Genomic DNA, 21834 nt, shown 5'->3' with positions numbered 1-21834 from the left:
ACATATGGAAAGTGAGCTGGGCCATCAATCCCATCTTGGTCCCCTTTGTCGTGGTTTAAAGGTCCGGCCCTACACGTTGGCTGCTAGAGAAAGACAAGCGGTTCATTCTAAAAGGATATGTTCTACCTGCGGTAAATCTCTTTGAAACTAATAATTTGTGAGATGCATCATCCTTTAAACATGCAATTTTTTTTAGAACTTGAAGAATGAATTTTCTTGTCCAAGAGAGCAAGTGTATTTTTAAAATTGAAAGGCCTTGTGGAAGTTACATGTTCCCACAGCAAATCTTTCATTTTTAAGGGAACAGCGTGTTCCACCACTGACCCCATCTCCTAATATATAATTTATTTACAGGGGATGCACCTCTGCTCCACCGAATGTTTCAAGAGTTCTTCTAATCTGGAAGGCAGAAAGGGTATATAATTATAATGTATCTAACAGACATATGTAAAGGTTACCTTGCGACGCAATCTAAGACGAGCACCAATGATGTACAGAAAAAATTATTCCCACTCACTGTGGTATGGGTTGGCGACGGGCCCCCTATAAAATGTGTCAGTCTACTTCAATAAAACATTGAAAACGGCATATTCTGCATTTCTGGACTTTTGCCAATCACTGGAAGCACTTTTTGTATATAGTTTCTACATGAATTGCACACTTTTTTGCACAGTGCATAATTTTTTTCAGGGATATTTTGGGGCTTGTACTGGGTCACAGCACAGGGCACAGATAAAGGAACAGACTACCGCAAATCCCATGTGGGAGCAGGGTCACCTAAAAAGGTCCCGGCTTTGTTGGTTGGGGGGTTAGGTAGGTCTTCTGAACACCCCACCCTTAACTCTTAACTCGATTTCAGTGGCCCTAACCCTTGCAAAGAAGGGCCTAGAGGATCTGGTGCTCCCTTAGGCCTTTTGGCTGGGGGAGAGAAGGGAGGGAGCCGCATATCCCTGCGGGTAGTGCGACCCCCGAAGAAATGAAGGGGACTTACTGTCCACCATGGCCTCCTGGCACCACTGGTCTTTGCACCGGAGCCACTGACCTCTGAGCTTCAAATTAAAAAAAGCAAATTCTGGACTTCTACTAAACACACAACCTATATATTTGTTAGTTAAAAGAAAAAAATTATTTGTATAACCGGTACATGTTACAGTTCCATAGTAGAAACAACAAGCATGAAGGGTAGGTAACCCCCTGTACATTGCAGGGATCGCTGAAGCACATCATGATTTACCTTACGCCATCATTTTACATTCTGTGCAAAGTGTCCATGAGAGCGTCTCTGTTTAAATAACACTACGAGTCAGAAATGACTTTCGCTACTGAAACACCACACCAAGCGGATTATTTGCGGTAATGCTAACGAAGTCTGTTAATTACCACGGGTGGTATGATAAGATTGCACTACAGAGCTAGGATGCATACAAATTGCCAATATGCATTATATTATTAAATAAGTTTATTATGAGAGACTTTCAAAAGTTAAAAGAAAAAAAAAAAAAAGATCTGATACTAGATAAAAGTTAAACAATTTGATGGGAGCTACTAACCATGATAAAATAATAAAATGGTGGCAAACAGTGTGAATGGATTACACAGACATACCTAATTACTGCTTTGAACACGTGAAACCTGGACCATCACTAAATCATGATTTATGAGTGGACCCTTTAGCAGACATTACGTTGAAAAAATCTGCTTTTGTCAATCCTATGCAATATACTGCGCTAGACTGAAGAAAATCTGTACAATTATGGTTCAAAAGAAATAAAGATGGCAGAGGTACTAGGCACGCAGGAAATGGAAGGATATTTCGCTTAGCCCAAAACCACTACCTCCCACCCTGAGATCAAAGGATGCTCTGGAGGCCCGGTAATCAGCCCCAGGCCAGGCCCTAAGGGGTAACATATTCTTCTCTGCTCACATGTTTGTGACAATTGCATACATCACATCATTAATGTTACATGTACTATAAGATTGCATCATAAGTCAATAACACAAGCATACAAGTTATAAGAGTGTGTAGCAATCGTAGATACCAGTCATAAAAAGGCGGGACGTCCACCATTGAGCATCATGGTCTCTGGAGCGACGTGTCTATCAACTCCTCTGCTTGTCAAATAATACGTTTGTCTGGCTGTTGCTGGCCAGTAGCACAATTTCTTGTGTGTGGCACTTTTACTCATTATGGTACATTTATAACATTCACATAGCTTCCATATTGTAGAATACTTAAGATAAATAGCTTCCCGTTTCTCCGCTTCCGCAGCACCCCCATTCTATTTGTGTTCAGCTAAACGGGAGACTGACAGGGGCGAGCTCTGCGTTGATTAGTTCCGCAGTTCCCGTTTCATTTTTTCTTTCTTAACATGTTTATAAGCCTTAGTCACCAAGGTAAAGTATATAGAGCGGAAGGTGGCTCCATGGAGGACGCTCCCTGCAGAGGTAATTGAGCTGTGCGAAATGAATACGCGTCTTAGAGAGGCATCTCTTCAGGATGACTACAAAGCAAAGCCAAAAATGTAACAAGGATCACTGGGAAATTCCTGGGCTAAGAAATAATTTTACAGTGAAGTAACGAAAACAAAACGAAAATACTGAATACTGGTACTTTTTATTTGCTTTTTCATATTTTTATACACACATTCACAATGCTTTACAGGTCTTGGGATCACAAATAGGGGATCTTTGATGTTTGAAAATTAACAGCTTTACTTATAGAAATACTATGGAAATATTTTCATTAAACAGCATCCTGATATTTCAATCTTAGGTTTCAGAGTAATATTTTTATAGGAGAGGTTAGACCGACTGGGAAAGTTTCTGATTTTCTTTGATTTAAAAAATAGAATATTAAGTGATGAGCTAGATTTTCTTACAGCAGGAGTGATTATATTATTGTTGGTTAATCGTTGCATTTATGTTCTCATGGAGAACGCCAAACTCATCCTCTTAAGGTCCCAAATCTCTCTGCCCCTCTTTCGTAGGAGCTTAGAATGTTTGCTGGGCATAAATATCACCGTGTTCTACAGCCCTAAAATCCACAATAATGAGTACGGAAAATGTGTTTATAACCTGTAATAAAATACAACTTGGCAGCACGTGGACTCCTGTGCAGTCGCAGATGATCCAGTTCAATGGTGCAGGCCAGGGCTCCACTAAAAGAATTATTATTTACTGGTGTATATATGGCCACAGTAATTAAGGGATGTGACTTTTATTAGTTTTCAGGTCAGTGATCAAAAAGTCTGTGTTTGTATGCCATGGAACAGAATCATTGACCTTGCTAGGCCCGTGAAAACGTGGTTACTCAAGTGGTTCCTACCGTTTATGCACTCGGGAAAGTGTGACCCAGTTGATAGGTATGGCTTACATCTATGGGCGTGAGACCCCTTGGAAAAAATATGTTAGGCAGGGCTTCACTTTAGCTGTGATGAGGTTTCTCGGACTACACTTAATCTTCATGTGGCATGTCCTCTTACTTTTATCGGCAGAGATAAAGGTTAAGCTTTATGGTCCGGCTCCCTCCTGTGTGCTCATCTGAAAGCTGTCAGTGCCTAGAAAGTGATTTTTTTTTAATATAATAAAAGTATTACACTATACCACACTGACTGTCTTTTCTTGCTAAGGAATTATATTTATACACAAAAATCCCGCAGCCTTAATCATTAACCACTTTTAACATCCTTAAGATTGAATTATATACATGAGTAGTTTTGTGTGCTCCATGGACCTTTTCTTACTAAGCCCACTATTGTCTTATGGATTGTCAATGATCTGTATTCACAGCATGTATTGTTGCACATCATGCCATGTTGTATATGTGGGGCCTTCAGTCAAAGTTGATGCCTTTTATTGCGCCAACGTGGAAAAAAAAAAACAAAGTCACACACATTTTTGGGACCCCAGAGATCTCTTTTTCCCCCCCAGACGTTATGGAACTTATGTTGCGCATGTAAAATTCCAAAATCTGCTAATGCCGATCATTTTACTGTATTTTTGTATAGTCGTGACATTTTACATAGAAAACATTTAGTAAAAAGTGGCAGGTTCTTTCACATCCACAGATCACAGGTATGCGTAGCTCCAGAGAGCATAGTAAGGCCAAGTTAATTTCTAACCAGGTTAACCTAGCGGCGGCTCAACATTAATTCTCTCCACCCAGCCAGGAAAAATGTTTGTTAAACTTTACAATCAATATTAAATCTCAGTGCAAAATAATACACAGTGCACATACTCAGAGGGAACGGCACATGAAAAAAGTGAATGATCAACGTGTCTTATGAGTGCATACGCCAATTCAGGGAAGAAATTTTTTTTTTTTTACGATAGACTGAATCACTTTTAAGGACTAATTTATGGCACCTTATTATGATTAATTCTAATAAATGAATTAAAAAAACCTCCATAGAACTGTAATAGGTCTTCACATAGACGAATTAGAACGCTTGTACAAATGACACATTTCACTGGAAAGACTTGTGTGAATTCAAATGTTAATAGCGCTTTGATCCAGTTAATTGCTTGCCTCCCCAGCCATCAATATATGCTGTAATGTAGCCCCTAGCACAAAGATAAATCTCCCCCAGGTGTTTTTACATTAAATTGCAAGTTTGGAGGGGGGGTAGGGAGTCTTAAGAATGCGGTAAACCTTTTTAGTGCCAGAAAAGCATGCACCACGGTGGGGCTTTTAACATACTGCTCACTCATCTGGCACTAAAAGAGTAAAAGAAGACAAGGTCTGTCTAATGTTTCCTGTCCACTTCAGATCCCATGCCTTCCTCACCCCCTCCTAATGTACAAACACACACCTAGTGCCTGTCTCCGTGAGAAAATATTAGTTGCAGGCAATACATTTAACTGCCAATGCAATCTTTGTGTCATGAGGTCAACTGCCTGTGTTTCGGCCGCTACTAACGTTCCGTTGGAACACTCTCTGTGTATAAACGGAGGCCGCACAATGGAGCCTCAGTGTCACAGTAAATATTCAAAACTCTTAAGGCAGGAACAAGAGTGTAACACACAAAGCAGCCCATAATGAACAGTGGATTATGGACCCAGCCCCCGAGAGGAATGTCTGCTTGCGTGCATGTATGTCTGTATTGTATACGTTGACATTTATTTCCTAGACATTTAAACCAATCTGAGACAAGCCAAACACAACAGACAAGCAATTCTAGGAAAATATATAACACACTGTTACAGAAAATGAGAAATACACTAATATATGTATTATATATATATATATATATATATATATACATACATACATACACACATACATATACATACACACACACTTTTATATAAACTGAATGTGCTATAACCTCTCCATTCCTACCGCCTGCAGTGCGTCTTTATTCATTTATCATCATTCTGTAGGGATACATTTATTTATTGAACCAGGAACATTATCCAAGTGACGGTGAAACATTTTAATACCGTGGTTCCCTAAGCAGTACAAAGGCCCAACTGCAATTGAGTGGCTGAGATGCCCTTCATTGAAGAGAAACTCATAATAACGTCAGAATAATATTTTTATTAGTGAAATAATTTCACATGAAACTTGTGGTTTAGCACATCTTCTAAAATTGCAAATTAGAAACTTTACTCCACATAAAATGCAATAACCCAAGTTATAATTCCGGGTTTGGCAACAGCAAGGTCTCTAGCTCTTGCTGAACTACCACAATGGCCATAATCCAACCACAACGGTTGGCATAGGACGTATAGAAGTAAATATATTGAGCTGTACATGACTAGGAGACAGTTGTATGAAGATTTAGAGAATCTTTCAGAGCGCGCCTCTTAAGTTCCATGGCTCTGACATCACGTCTCCACATGTTTTAACACAACTAAAACAGAATTACTGAGACATGATGCCGAGCTAATAAATCAGTACATTCTAGCTTCATGTTGTGTTAATGTACAATCTGATTTAAAGGGGCACTCCAGAAACCCTTGCCACATTCCCGCCAGCATAGATCCGTGTCTATGTACAGGTATACATTCACAACCATACATATAATAGAAGGCCAAGTGCATAATTTAACACATTCCGATCCGCAGAGACTGGACACTCGTAGTTCAACGGGTCTTGGTTGCTATAACGTTCAAAAAAAATACAGGTGGAGAGTTGAACTTGTCAACATGAACGTCTCTAAGGTATTAAGGGTTAAACACGTCATCATACAGGTTAACACTTCCTTGTTAACTGAACAATATTAAAATACTGAATAATGTGAATCTTTTTTTCTTAATTAAATCGAATGAAAAGCGAGTGTGTCATTTTTTGCAGTCTGTACCAGCTTTAGAACACTCCCCCTCCAACTTTTTAGAAAGAGGTATGATTATTTAGGTCAGTCACTAAAACATGTACATACATTCTTACAGGTAGGGATATTCCATTTTACTTATTTAGTGTCTTCAGATTCAGTAGCACTGTTAGCAAACATTAAAGCACATGTACATAAAAATAAAAAACATACAAGCAGACAAGGGACCAGTACCCATGAGATTACAATCTCTTAGGAGGTTGAGGGGCAATCAGAAGGTAAGGGTTTTGTCCATTGCCTCGTGAAAACCATAAATTCATAGCGTTAGAACATGAGGTTCTCTATACAACCTCCCCTCTCCTTTCTGGCTTCCTCCTTTTGTCATTCATGAAAAGCTACACAATAGAGAAGTAGGGAAGGGACTTAAGCATACATAGCCAGAGGCTACATTCTTTTCAGAAGCAGGGAGAGAGGTGACAGCGGCTTGCCTGAGGTCACATTATCAGCAAAATGTGCGTAACCGGAAGTGTATGGAAAAGGCAGGCAAGTGAAGTCAGGTTTACTCTGCCATTGTTTCTGGGACAGCAACTCCCTGATTTCTATGTTCAAACTACAAAATTCAAAAACACATATGTAAAGTCCAATACATGTTAAAGTAAAGCAGCAACAGTTTTTTTAATGTAGTAGTAGTAGTTTAATATTTAAACAGAATGTTGCATGAACCAGAGTGTATGAATTCTGTTGTAATTCATCACTAAAAGAAAGCTGCGGCGCCAGGCAGATACTTTTTACTTTTTTACAGTACAGAATATGACAGCGTTATAGAAAGCAATAAATAATGATAAATAATCACCCAGATAATTTAGTTAAGGAAGAATCATAACAAAATTGTTTGCAAAACACGCATTATTGAAAATGACACAAAGACAACGCTAAGTAACATAAATGTAATCAAACAAGTTGGCCAGGTTTCAACTAGAGTGGATATTGTGAAGTTACACTGAAATCACTGATGCCTGTAGTAACAGGGGCTATCTGGTAATGGTGTTAATAGACATGGTTTGATAGCTGCTCCTACACGAAGACCATCGTTTCATGATTACCAATAGTAATCATTAGAAAATACAAACTTCTTTCCCCAGGTGGGTGAACAGTTCAGTAGAGGTTCAGGAGAGGACAAGCACATAATATATTCTGTGCCCTTAAAGCTTGTTTTGTTAGATCATAAAGTGTGCCGAGTTACAGGATTGGCAAGTGATGACAGCATCTGCTAACTTTCATGATGTCACTGCAGGTGAGCACATAAAGAGATCCCCTTCGTGTGTTTACTATCTACAAATGGATCGGGGGCCTCCCTCTGCCCATGCAAACTGGGATTTTAGCACACAAAGGGAGAAAAAAAAATCCAACTTGCAAATCAAGCACATCTCTTTTTTTTTTTTTGCATTGATGACACTTGAAGAACAGAATGATTAACACCCCAAGTTTTGACCCTGGTAGCGGTAACAGTCTGTTAAATGAATTTTCCACACTAATTAGTATGGATGTGCCGTTCAGCTCCATAGGTGTTCGCAGTTTGTTATAAAGGCACTGAAAGGTTTACAAGGGGTTACTAATGTGTGTGTGTAATTACCAGTCCTCTCCTCCTTCAGTGCTCCTTTAATACCAGGCATTGTTCTACAAGCCACTGGGTAGGTCAGTGGGTCATTGTGTGATCAATGGCTACATGGTTCTCTTATCTAAGGGTGCTACTCGCCCACCCTGCCCTAAAACCCTTAGCCCATCTAACAATTCCACCTAAATATTTGAATGAATGTGGCGTTTAGAGGTATCATTTTACCATATAATTACATCAAGAGACAGCCCCACAGATTTCAAATTTATCACTGAGAAACAAAGTTATTACATAGGGAAAAAGCACATCTGAGACACCAAACTCTCCAAAACCAACTCCAGTGATCTGCAGGATAAACGGAATTCAGACAATTATCAGATAAGTAAATAATGAGTTTTGATAAATGGGCCCCACGCTTAAGAGTCACTATAATTATATTTTCCAAATCCAGATGAAACATGGTTTATATATCATCTTGCATAAAACATCATGAGCGGATTTAAATAGAAGAAAAAAGAATTTCCTGTGAGAAACTGCCTACAATAGTCATAATCCAGAAATATCAGCGATGACTTATCCCCAGAGAACCGATGCACAAAACACTCAGATTCCCTATACACGCCGTGCCAAAAATGAGAAGCGACATCAATAAACGTCTTGGGTTTGCAGAGCCTCACAGACCGCACAGAAAAAACGCTAAAGAAACGAATGTTTATACTTAGACCATTATGTGAATCCTAAATGGGTTGGGAAGCTGCCAGATCTCCGATAGTGGCGAGTCGGTTATAAAATAAAAAATCCTTGAATGAATCATAAATACTCTAGCCTATAACCTTGAATTGGGCAGTAACTGGTTTAGAAAAACTCACTTATTTCAAGGGTAATAAATATCAAATGCTGAGGTTTTTTTTGTAATAAAAAATGGTTTCTGATTTTGTTTAAGAAAATGGAGAAACCGAGGAACAGCGTTGAGGTTAGGAAAGATTCCTTAAACATTGTTACTACCAGCCAGAAAACTTTGTTTACGTTCTTCTCCAAGTTTGTGCCTCGCAGGTATCCTTAGAAAGTGGGGAGATGAAATGTTATCAATTATCCCCAAAAAGGGCATTTCGGTGAGCCCAAGAAATTTATTAGTGGAAAACGGAAAGTCATGAAACAGCCATGATAAAGGTTGAACTTGCTAGGGGTTCCAGAACCTATAAAGGGAAAAAAGGGGATTTTACCAAACAATACAAATGTTTTGGCAGACAGACTAGGGTCTCTTTCCTAAAGCTTAAAGGAAAAAAAAAACTCATTTACATTGTATATGTTTTCATGAAGTAGGTATTGTTTGGTATGATACTTTTAAGAGAAGGCTATCCTTACATTAGCTGGTTAGGAGTACGTGAGACACGATGTGCTCAGAATCCCATGGGGTTTCACAACTGGTTGCACATATACGTATATGCACTACTACTCAACACGTTGACCTGTGACTCCCATATAACAGTGAATTAAAGAGCCTGATTGAGGGGAAAAACCCAAAGACAACTGTAGCTATTACATGATTGACGCTCTTCTAAAGCATCTCACAGAAGGGACAGAGAGGGATCCCCCTATACAGAAGGTGTATTGTTCAAAATTGAGAATGAAACTTTGGAGACAGCACATCACAGGGCTGGAGATTAAACATCTCTCCACCTACAACCTACTCTGCTGGTTAACCACAAGATTTCCTCCCTCAAATACCAACGTCCTAATCTGGTAAACGGATCTGCGGCAAACAACTCGCATGTTCAGACACAGGGTAACCTCCGATTGATCCTGGTACATTCAAGCAAGGGGCAGTCAGCCACGTAACATCTCCTGCATGTTTCCGTTGGATGATGTCAAACACACGTCTGTAGCTTGGCAGCCATAGTTCTGTGTGGGAATTCTGTAGTTCACATGTGTGATGAATTAGTATGCACCTGTACTTTGGTTGCTGACACATGGCTGTAGAATTTAAAACCCAGAGAGAGCTATTTGAAGCTCGTTTGTGAGGAGCCAATTCTGTTAACGGCAGGGCATGGTCTGTGAAGAGTATTTACAGTAAATTAGTTTCACAGATCAGAGGGGCTATCTCCAGGAGACCTAGGAGGAGAAACCTCCCTCTGGGCAAGCAAAGGGTGAGGCGGGTTCAAACTGCCGCTTCAAAGGCTTTCAAGGAGTGACCCCCTGTAGCAAGAGATAAGCTCACTGGAGAGAGACAAAGATGGCATTTCCTGAATGGGAATGGGAACAGAATGGATTCAAATATGGGGGAGGGGGCCAAAGCCACACACCTGGAAGTCAATTACAGAAGCCCACTACACACTCTTAACGCCTGGGATTCCCAACTCAACCTAATGCTGCAGGATGACAACTCCCAACATCCTCTGCAAGTTACGTGCTCTAACATATGTGTGGAGTATACCGATTGTCCATAAGAATTTATGATTCAGGACATATACATGGTTATATGGGACTGGTACACGGGTGTGTTCTGCGTGTGTATGTGGGAAGCAAGGCATTTATTGCTGGATAGGTTTTTCTTCTGATTGTGTTACTGAGAAGTGAGCCGTGCTCTGCCATTTAATAAAATCCCCAAGGATTGGATACGCCATCATTCCCATCACCGATTTCTGCTGGGAAGGTATACAGCGTTGGTGTCAAAGTGTGACATCAGCACAACTGGCATCCCGCTCATTACCATTGAAGGAACAAGATACAACGTACAAAGTATGCAAGCTTCAGAGGAAGCGTCAGACCCAAGTCAATACAAATCGCCTGGAAACTTGGCAGCAAAATGATTCCTCCATTTGCTACAAGATTAACGTACCCTTCCGTGCCTTTAATGCTCCTCGATCATAAGTAGGGAAGATTTTCCAATGTAATGGCAGAGTGTTTAATTGTGTATTTGAGACAATTTTTGATGAACATTTTTATACATGGAGAAATGTTTCTGAAGTCTTACTGTACCCCTGGCTATGAGATGTATAGCCTCATTATGTAAACATCAGCTTGGCGGGAGTGACTGCTATTTGGTATCGAGAAGCTGGAAATGGAACTGATGCATTCCAGATCATCAGATCCTAAACAAGATAACCGGAGCAATGCTAGCGAAAGGCCAGGCAGGTGGGCGATTTCAGAACGGTGCCCGACTTATGCATTCTGCCCCAAAACGCCATAAAGCATTCCTTTCCCTTTATACGGTCATAAAGATCAATAAAACTTATGTATGGCAGTAAAGCTTTTACAGTTATAAAACAGTGGAGTATGTGACTCTCACATACATGTGAAAACTGCATACATATGCTGTAGTTGCCCTTAATCAGAGCAGAAACCAAATCAGTATTGTATTGAATCAGCTTCATTAACGAAGAGTGGAAAAGTTCCTGTGATTTCCAGAAGTGAAGCAGTTAAATGTAAAAATGCAAAATACACAAAAAAATTGTTATTCTTCCTAAAATATTAGTGTGTGTATTTTCTTCAGATATTGTGGATTTGTGACTGTAACCATTCTAAACCTTGCCTAGTGACTGAGGGTAGCTACTGTATATGTTCGTCTCGAGTAATGATCTCTTTCCAGCTACATTGAAATCTAAGGGCAGATGTGTAGTGGGCCGCATGCGCGCGAGTGCTAAGCCTCTGCTAAATCTACAAGGAAAAAGGCTCATAATGCGTACATTTTTCCTTTTTCCCTTTGATGTTGGCTACCTTTAAAGAGACATGGTGCCAAGCATCCGCATATATTAGAAACCTTTGCTTTTGAAGAAGGAAATGACCACTTGACATGAATCAGAAAGGTGCAGGTGAGTGCAGGACACGGCCTCTGAAGTGTGTGTGTGTTTGTGGGAAGTAGAACAGCCCCCCCCCCAACACACTTCACTTCACTTCAGCCTTTCTGCAAATAGAAGCAGCATGCCATACAATCCTGTCCATGGCAGTGCCTTAAAATAAGCACGGGACTCATGGATAAACCTCCAAAACCGTCTTCTTAAGGAGGGGGAGGGCTACAGATAGTACAAAGGTTCAGGGTGTATGAGATTAACAAAAAAAGGTAAAGGGGGAGGAGGAAGAAACAATAAAGTTAATTAAAGTTACACAAAGGAAGAAAGGGGTATTTATGAGATGAGTAAGGCATGGATGCCCCCTTTAAAACATTAAAGCATGCAGTAACCTGCTCCTGTCCAGACTTGCAGCGATGTTAAAGCAGCTCTTTGTGAGTGCCTGAGAGAGACCACACTCGGGTTGGGGGTGGGGGGGTATACAAATTCCAAGGCTAGGGAAGCAGGTCTTAAAAAAGAGTCTTCAGCACTCCCAATTCTCCATGTCTCTGTTTAACTCTGTAATCTTGGGAGGAAACAGAGGCGCTCAGTGCTACATGCCCTCGCAAGCACTTCTCCATGTCGATCTACCCTTGCAGCACGAATGCAGGGAAACCGCGATCACATTCTGCATTTTATTTATAACGTATCTCAAACACGAGCACACATACAGGTAATACAGAAGAGAACATATGGATTACTAGAGCTAGCACACACAGGGGAGGAATAGGTCCAGGGATAGGGGATCTGCATTACTGCAGCTGTTTTTGGACCTTGTTGAAGATAATGGGAAGTGTTAATATATAATGGATACAGCTGCCTAGAATAACCTCTTTCAATACCAGTGGGATGAGCAACGTTAAACATTACATAAGCTGTTTGGTTGACTGATCAGTATGAATATTTGTAAGCACGATCTGTCAAACCAAAGAAACCAGTTCTAAGGTGGCGCTAGTGATCTCCACCCTGGCATAGATGTTAGTAGTAGATGTTAAGTACTATAGTCTCGCTCCATTGCTGCTGTTTGCATGATAAACTACTCCGCAGGCCAGCGATAGCGTAACGGGATTTATAAAAACCGTGGGAAGAGTTAAAATGCGCTGTCCCAGAAAAAAAAATTCCCTTCTCCTAAGAGTGTGGGTGGAAATTTGATAACAGGAAGGCACTGCGATGTAAAATTATCTTTGGACAGGAATGAAGATCTAGTAAAAAACAAAAATCTAAAACCGCTGAGAAGGAACTGACAGGAGGGCTTCAGTTCCAAAAGAATGAACCAGAGCATTACTTCCTGGGATAGCTAAACCAGCCCTGCAAGCCAACAGATGTGTTACAGATTACTCCAATGTTTACATCAAGGTCCGAGATCCTCTTGAAGTAATCTCTAACTCAAATGTTTCCCTGAGAGCCCCTGACTAATCTCAAGGAATCAGATGAAAAGGCCTAGAGCCAAATTTTTCGCACACACCTCAAAAACTGTAGCCTTGTGACGTGACCACTTGGATTTTTCAAATTCTTTTACTATGACTTGCCTCTGAGAAGAGGTATATCTGCAGAGAAAACTATTCATTAAAGGGGAACTCCCACCAAATGTTTCTATCACTAGTGTCAGATTAAACATATATTTCCCAATATGCTGTGCTTTTTTTTTTTTTTTTGTAAATCTTTAGTTTGTGCATAATATAATGGTTTTAGGCAGCTGCATATTAGCCATTTGTGTGTTCGGGCTCTGTTAAAGGGCCACGTCAGTCATCCTTTGCACTTTAATGCATAGGATAGCTAAATGGTCCCTTTAAGCTTTCATGGTGTCCTCCTTGGCATAGATATTCATGTGTGGTTGTGCGACTGTTCTGTAGGTTCTAAGAACCCACATGCGCATGAATAGAAAGCTATTTCATTCATTTCCAAGGGAGCACTTTCCTACCGATTCACTGCTTTAAACAGCCAATCAGTGGCACAAATCATTGGACCATGAAGGACCAATGGGTTTCTTATTATTTTGCAGGTTAAATTAACGCATATAAAAGTAATTACATAGTACTTTTATATGCATTCACTGTTCAGGGGGCTGTCGGGGACACTAGAGTAGTGTCCCGTTAACTTAGCCTAATCTACTAGACAACCACACTGGCTCCTTATCTATCCTGCCTTGTAAAGGGTCCTAATAAGCCAGCAGGCAATAAAAGAATCAGCCCAGTGTGGAGACTGAGCAGGCAAAGCCACCCAAAATATCACATGACTGACAACAATGGCCGCCTCCAGGTCTGCAGATTAAGGAAGTTTATTGGAACAAAATGAGGGTTTTGTCAATATTAACCAACATTACTGTATTTTAGTTTTTTATGTTGAAAAGTATTTTTGCGCTTTCCCTTTTAAAGGACAGGATTGAGCATTCTCCTAATTTTTGAGGTATACATACGGAACATTGTCCCTTTCTTTTCTCAGCAATGGTGTGCATAATTACTGCAAGCCCAACAAATCATCACCCCCTGCCAGCACAAACACAAAAACACAAGAGTCTTCTGAGTCAAATGAAATGTGGATACATAGAGATACAATTATTTATGTAACTCTCATTCAAATGTTGCTTTCTTTGTGTTTCCACAAATATATCCCACTGAGCTAACCATGCTGCTGTTGTCAAAGCTCTGCAAGAGAAAGAGGTGTCTCGTCCGTGCGGTGCATACCAAGCTTGAGTGGAAGCATCCCGGTCTTTTGTGACCCAAAGGGCTGCATCCTCTCCACCACTGAATGTGTAAATAACAGCATAGGTCGTGCGAGCGAGCATTTTGAATACCCAGAGGCAAAGGAAAAAAACTGGAAGGCTAAAACAAAACAAAAAAACTTAAGACTGGGAAAATACAGATGCTATGTTGCTTAATTCTCCCAAGAGCCCTATGTTCGCTGCTTCACCCCCTCCTAGCCCTAGGAAATTGGAAAATTCATTTTGGTAAACAAGACAAGGACCCACGCAATGACATGGTCTCAGAAGTTCCTAACCAACTGTGATCAACAGCACCCTCTTTGTTTTCTCTGTCGCTCCAGCCCTGGATGGGTCTGCATTTTAACTTAGGGAAATAAAAAAAGAGGGCCTGTAGAAACCAAAATGCCAGAAATAAAAAGTAACTGGTCTGGAAAATCCCTCCCACCAAATGAGAGGTAGACACAGAGGAGAATATGCATGTGTGCTCTCGACATGCCCCCTCCTTCCACCAAACAGACAAAAACCATATTCCGTTCCCCTGACCCCAGGCCTCAGCGTCTCTACTCTCAGCACCGGCACTAAGCAGGAAACATGCTTGGGTTCCCAAGACCGCGAGCTTAGGAAAACTTTCTCAAGCAACCTCTTGATGGATCCGAAACGCATTCTACAGATTAAAATCTAGCTAAAAGAACAGGTGGCATTTGTTAGCAGAAAATCTAATTTAGTGATAAGGAACGTACGCACTGCGCAGCTAGAACAGAACAGCTGGCGGTTCAAAACACTTGTTTATGTCTGCTTTTTAAAAGAAATGCACAGCACAAAAAGACAATTTAACAGGTAAGAGGTGATGGATAAACCCCCCAGAATTCAGCGGCAGATACGAACCATTCGAAACCTCAAGCCTGTTTATCTGCCTGCCAATTTTAAAACCTTAATATGTTAAAAAAAAAATAATTTTTTATTTAATTATTTTTTTTTTTTTTTAACAGGATTGTTAATTCATACCAAACCTGCATCCTCCAGGCTCACTCATGTCCGTTTTTCCTTGTGGACACATTTCAGCCATAATGCCATATGGTTACAGACGGTATCAGTGGCCTACTCTGGCCTGGGTAAAAGTGCCTTTACTGCTTTACTAGGGAGAAGTTGTTCATTTTGCAGACCCAGCACCCAAGTGCTCTGCGGCTCTCAAGGATATGGTGAGTGCTTAAGCGCCAACTAATGTGGAGTGCTATGATACAACATCCCAGAGCTCCTCAAGAAAAGGACAGAGGATGAGGAGGACAAGGTAGGTCTGGAGGGCAGCCCGAGTCAGCCCTAGGGCAAGTGGGGAGAAAGGAAATAGCAGGGGGGGGGGCAAAATGAACTGAAAAAGGGGAATTCAATTAATATAAACCCACATTTTAAAGAAATTCCAAACCTTAATATATGTATAATGTGTATTTTTACCAGCAACTCTGCAGGGAAATTAGAACTCTCAAGTTAACAGATTCATGATTTAACAACCAGCCCCCTTCCTTTGCAACTGGGGGCACAGTAATAGGCTGCGCTCCAAGGGCTTTTGTCCCATTTTGTAATATTCACTAGATAGAGTGTTCATACCTACAGAGAGAAATGCAAACCATTTCTAGGACAAAAGTTAAATAAGGGCAGTGGCATGTTTCAACAAGTTACAAAGGAAGGGATATAAGTAAATATTGGAAGCAAATACAGCTTCCTTTAATTAATCGAGTACCAAAAGAATGCGCAGATGTACTTGACGGGTTAATGAAACTGGCATAAACTGTACACTAAAAAAATAAATAGGAAAAGCATCTACTTTGTAGTTAAAATATAACCTTCCAGTTGTTCCTGAGAGATTATGAGGTCAGGGACTCAGACATGCTTGGTGTTCAAGCAGCCAAATGAGATTCTTCTTATGCAAGAGAAGAAAGCGCACCTCTCGGTGTATAGTTTGAGACGGCTTCTCTCACGAACTGGACGCAAACATTGGAAATCTCAACCAGGAATAGGCAATCCCTAACAGCCAGTCCGGCACAACGTCCCACTTGGGCTCATTTCAAGCCTTTTTTTTGCCGATATATACATTTACCAAAGGTCTGGCCAGAGCCAACATCTAAGAGAAACTCTCTCTGCTTCAGACAACAAACACGGTTGTATGTGTCAGCATTGGCAGACCTCTTCTGAGAAGCGTAGTGGATTTGCCCAACTGGCAATACTGAGAGCAAAAGTTACAGATCTAGTCTGGCCTTTTCACCATCACAAAGAAGAAAAATATCTTTTAGATGATGCCAATGGGTTCTCTCCCAAAGAGTCAGTCATAGTAACATACATGTGATACAAAAAACAAAAACTGTCTGCGCTTCTTACCCTAATAAAGTTGGCAACAAATATATAAACATAATATAAATGAGAGGTTTTGGTTATATGAATTGGCCAAAGCATAATTAAGCTCACCCGCCACGTCAAGGCACACTCTCAATAGGGTGAGAACCTACTCTCACCTCCTACGTAGTGGGATAGGCAGGGGTGTTATTAGCTCCCTTGGGAGATATGTTTATTGTAACAAGGCAATTTCCAGCGCTGTGATATTGTACATCTTCAGTTATATTGTGGCAACCAAAAATATATTGCAAATAAACTACACTGTGGCCACGGTGTGTTAAACAGTAATGCGTATGAATGTTAATGTGCTTCACCCTAGAGGAATGAGTGGCTCTGAAGGTCACTCAAGTAATGACTTCCCCCATTATGATTCACTAACAGGACTGGACATCTACCAACAAATCATATCATTACATTTTCCTGACCTACCCATGGTGCTGGAATGCTGCGCCCTATTCATGCGATCGCTCACTTTGTTTTGAAGTGTCATTTCCAACAAAATGTTTTCCTTCTGTAGTCACTCACAGGGATTTAAGTGGAACAAAATTTAGGTGCCATTACTACTTTACCCCTGGGACTTTGCAGTATCGGTTTATACAGTCTTTAGAAATGGAAATATAAATTATGTATTTTCAACATCATAGATGCCAGCATTCTACAGTGGACACAGTTATGAGTGCCATGCCAAAACACTGGATTTAACATTTTTTACTGGTCAATTACCAATAAATGACCAAGCTTAATGGTGCTACATCTACAACATATGGGAATATATGCACATGGCCCTGCTAATGAGATTTCAATTCCCTTGTACAATCGAATACATTTAGAATCAAAACAAAAAAAAAAGTTAAATGCCGCACAAAACCCTTATGCTGTCACACAAGTTACAAGTGGTTTATTGTTCCAGCATGAGAAAAACGCTAGTTGCGAATGCAAGTTCTTTATAATAAGAACACATAATTGAATAAACGAACCCAAATCTGAGACATATTAGTCTATCTTTTTAAGTCTCTGCGTGGGAGCCAAGAGACTACAAAGGAATCTGTTTCTAATCCGTGGAATCTGGTATTAACTATGTGTTCCTTTTTATGACAGCTTCTGGGGAAGGTGGATCTACCTTATGTGGAGCAACGGCTGACTCCTGATCTAATAAACTAACTTATGTCAACTAAGTATAACCCAGAGGGAGTGTCAAGGAAAATGTGACAGCTTACTTATATTTATAGGTTTAGAGACATATTCAACAGAGAACAGCCAATCACCAACTGCGAATGGCCCCTGTAACAGTACAATGACCCTGAAAATGTAACCTACACCATGTCAAATCATGAGGAGTTTTCGCAGGACCTCTAGGATTTACCATTTTACAGATGAATAAAAATTAATTTTGGACACTAATGTTATCCATGGACAGGCATTAAAAACCTCTTTCCTGTTATATATATATATATATGTTGAGACAAAGGTTGTCAGCTGGTAACTAAATCTCCAAAAACCAAAACGACGACAAAGTACTCAAGAGTGGTAAGCCTGGCAAAACCCCAAAGTCTACTTTGGCTCGGGGGGGGCTGATTTACTAAAAAGTACATGCTGCTGGCCAAAGATGACGTCCCAGGAGCTATGGTGATGAGACTATTTGGATTCGTAAGTACAGTAAAGTATTTTACCTTAATGTACCCGTGTCTCACAGTTTAGTGAATAAATCCCCTTTATGCTCTAACATAAGCCGTGAGAATCGCCTGTAGGTATGTAATTGAGCTCCCATAGGCAGCTGCTTTGGTATGGCCATACGGTTTCTATCCTGGGTTACTTGGCAAGCTAATGTTTGCAGAGCCATAGTGCCACTTGGAATGCATTTCTAACATTTTCCTACAAAATACAGATGGTACTTTTTCCATGTAGACAGTGTGCGGATTTCCTTTAAAATAATAACCGGAACACAAAGTAATCCCAAAGTAATGCTTTTAATTACAGTAAAGTGAACTGGGATTACCCCCCCCCCACCCTCCTCACTATAGTATATACATTGTCAGGGTTTTTTGGCTTTAAGGGTGGGAGGGGGGTACTTCTAATTACAGAGGGACATGAGAGGGACTCACAGGAAGGGCAATAAAACAAACTACTAAATGAGAACATTTCAGTAATGCTGCGAATGTCAACAAGACTGCAATTCAAGCTTCATTAAGAATATAATCGGCTGCACGTGAACAAATGTGACATCACACAGCAATACCAGACGCCATCAAACGTCATATTAACCAACAATAGGGAAAGGGTTAAAAACACATCTCTAAACCCATAGCCAACAAACTGCTTAACCGTTTTCCCTTTATAAAGCATAAAAAAAACATACAACAGCAGATAATTATATCTAGCTACTCATATCACAAAAACAGAACGTCCTGATTATTTATAGTTTTACACAGCGCCATCATATTCCGCAGCGCTGAACAACGGGTTAACATTTAGCGCTATTTAAAGGACGAAAGAAAAAGAAAAGGAATACGGATGAAAAAGGAACCAGAGCCAAGAGAGACTTGCAAACAAGTCTGAGTGAATGTAACACACACCTCCACTTCTATGCTTCATTCACCTTTAATGGCAGGCACTGGTTTAGCAGCCGGTACGGAGCAGATGGCGCGTTCACTCATCTTGCCCGAGGTGATATTTTTTGCACCAGGCATTCAACGGCTGCTTTAGGAGAATAATAAAAAGGTCTTTCATGGCCTATTTTTACACGGGGACAATTAAGGCTCTGGACAATGCGAAGTCTCCGAGACTCTCTGTCGCTCTAAGTCACTATAGGTCCATCCCAGGCCAGGAGGAGAGCCCAAGCGTGCTAAGAGAGAGAGGGGAGCCAAGGCTATACAACGAAGGGTCCTGGCAGTATAAAGAGCCAGGGTGGGAGAGCGAAGGGAACTACGGGGGCACGGTGCCAGGTCAGGGCAAGATACCAAGCAATTCTACGAGGGCAATATATGGAAGTTTGCCAATAGAACAAGGAGCTATGATAGAGGGCTGAAGGGGGCTAGTAGCCAAGAGACCAGAAGGACTAGTGGGAAGGGCACTGAATGGTGTTTTAGCAGTTGACTGAGCACTGCAGTGGGGTTTATTCACTAATGAGTTTTAACTCTCCCTCTTCATTATGAAGGGCCAACACTTGCAAGTTTGTCTGGCAAGAAGGTCTGAGCTGGCCCTGTGTAATGCATAATTCAATGTGCAAAGAGACATTGGGGGAAATATCACTACATCTTATGGGGCCACCAAGCTCTTCCTGCAACAGAAGCTGGGGATGGGCCTGCATCATGAAAAGTCAAAGGGCTGAAGCACGAGTGCCCCTTTAGTGAATAGATCCCAGTGATTGCACCGGTTTGCACAGCAGATCACTTCTCTTCCAATGCACAACACATCTTACACTCCGTATGAAAACATAATGAGAAGCGACTCTTGGAATTTAGTACAGACATGTGTATTAATGCACAGTATGACGTCATACCGCAGGCACCAGCTAGATATGGATGCGCTTATCAGGTTGCTAAGTATAAATCGGGCAGCGGGGTATTTTCGGGCGCAGGGAGGGTATCTGAGACTCACCCAGATGCAGTGTCAGATTGATGGAGTTCGGGTACTGGATCCCCGCCAGCATAGTTTGGCTCTGCCACCAGGTGGTTTCCGCCTGGTTGTTGTAGTCGGTGAGGTACTCGGCGCCGTGCTGCAGGTGGGGCTGGCTGTTGTCGCACAAGTGGCAGGACTTGGTGACTCCGGTAACCCCGGTCTGTACGCAGTACTCCTCCGGCGGCGAGCCACAGGTGTTAGTGGCCACTACAGTCACATTAAAAGCTGCGTTGACAAACTCGGGCATGCAACGCTGCGGCCGGCCCGTGCTTTCATCTATGCACTCGTCCATAGCGGCCCGCACAGTCCCTGCCAACAGCAGCAAGGCGACCAACGCTGGAGGCCGCATCCTGTGATTCACGGGGCTCCCTCAAGGAGCGCGGATATCCTAAAGCAACGGCCGGGGAGGCACTTTGGGGCCGGGCTCTTCTCACCTTCACCGGTAAAAAAAGGTCCTGACAGGCGAACAATCCCCACAACAAGCTTTATTAACTATCACAAAACTTATCTGAACTGCTCCGAGGGGTTATGAAACCGCTGCTCCTGCAGGCTGGGATCCGCTCCCCACTGGCCGGACTCCTCACTCACTTGCCTGACAGCCGGGTTAGCAGGAAAGAATAAGTCCCCGGGGCCGCCTCCGGTTACACTGCAAGTGGCTGAGATGGGTGGCGGCGAGCTAGCGCGGAGGGTCCGCTTCCTGGGACCTTGCTCTGGGAGGGGGCTTGCACTGTGCTTTACTGCTGACTTCTGTACGGGGCAGGAGAGAAGGGGGGCCGGCCGGCACAAAGCATCACGGGAAATGCAAATGAGAAGGTATGGGAGCGGACCGTGGCAGGACTTCTTGGGGTGGTTAAAAATGGGAACACGTATTAGCGGAGTAATGTATGCCCGGGGGCTATACATATCACAGGGCATACTATGACTAAGCCACCAGTGGGCCTGACACTCGCCTGGCTGAGGGTGATGGGATTTTTAAGCACACAGCTGCTCCTTGTGCTTGTGTAAATTGTACAATTATTATTTTATTAATATTTAATATCATTATTATTTTTATTATTTTAATTTAGTATTTATTATTATTATTATAGTAGTCTGGAGCACAACGCTACATATTTTTTCTCATGGTATATACTTGTGGCTTGTAGTTTTATTGAAATTAACTGATTTTAAGAAGGTTTTTGGGGCTTACATTGAAAGCCTGGAGCATGACTGTACAATATCTCTTCATAACGGACCCACAATGGTCCAGCTAGCCCCCATTCTTTTTCTGGGATGGCGCTCGTAAGCATGCGCAGCGCCCCGGATCTGCGGGGTCCCCACCAAATAGAATAACCTCTGATATCTTCTTGGAGGTGGCAGACATGAGGCCGGTACCCGCTTCCACCACCAAAAACATTAATATTTTGGAAGTTC

The 21834-nt window shown here is 41.6% G+C and overlaps 1 protein-coding gene across 1 annotated transcript in view; it reads right to left on the bottom strand.

The window, feature by feature from the left end:
• Positions 1-21171, bottom strand: part of LAMC1 (laminin subunit gamma 1) — a 44286-nt gene extending 23115 nt beyond the window's left edge. Inside the window, exon 1 of the mRNA XM_053468945.1 lies at positions 20401-21171. Within this exon, the coding sequence (XP_053324920.1) occupies positions 20401-20770 (370 nt within the window). The 5' untranslated portion in view covers positions 20771-21171. The remainder of the gene's footprint in view (positions 1-20400) is intronic.
• Positions 21172-21834: the final 663 nt, after the last annotated feature.

Source organism: Spea bombifrons, chromosome 6 (genome assembly GCF_027358695.1).
Source record: "Spea bombifrons isolate aSpeBom1 chromosome 6, aSpeBom1.2.pri, whole genome shotgun sequence".
Lineage (NCBI taxonomy): Eukaryota > Metazoa > Chordata > Amphibia > Anura > Pelobatidae > Spea > Spea bombifrons.
The sequence above is the reverse complement of the archived record's forward strand: the minus strand, read 5'-3'. Positions and strand labels throughout refer to the sequence as shown.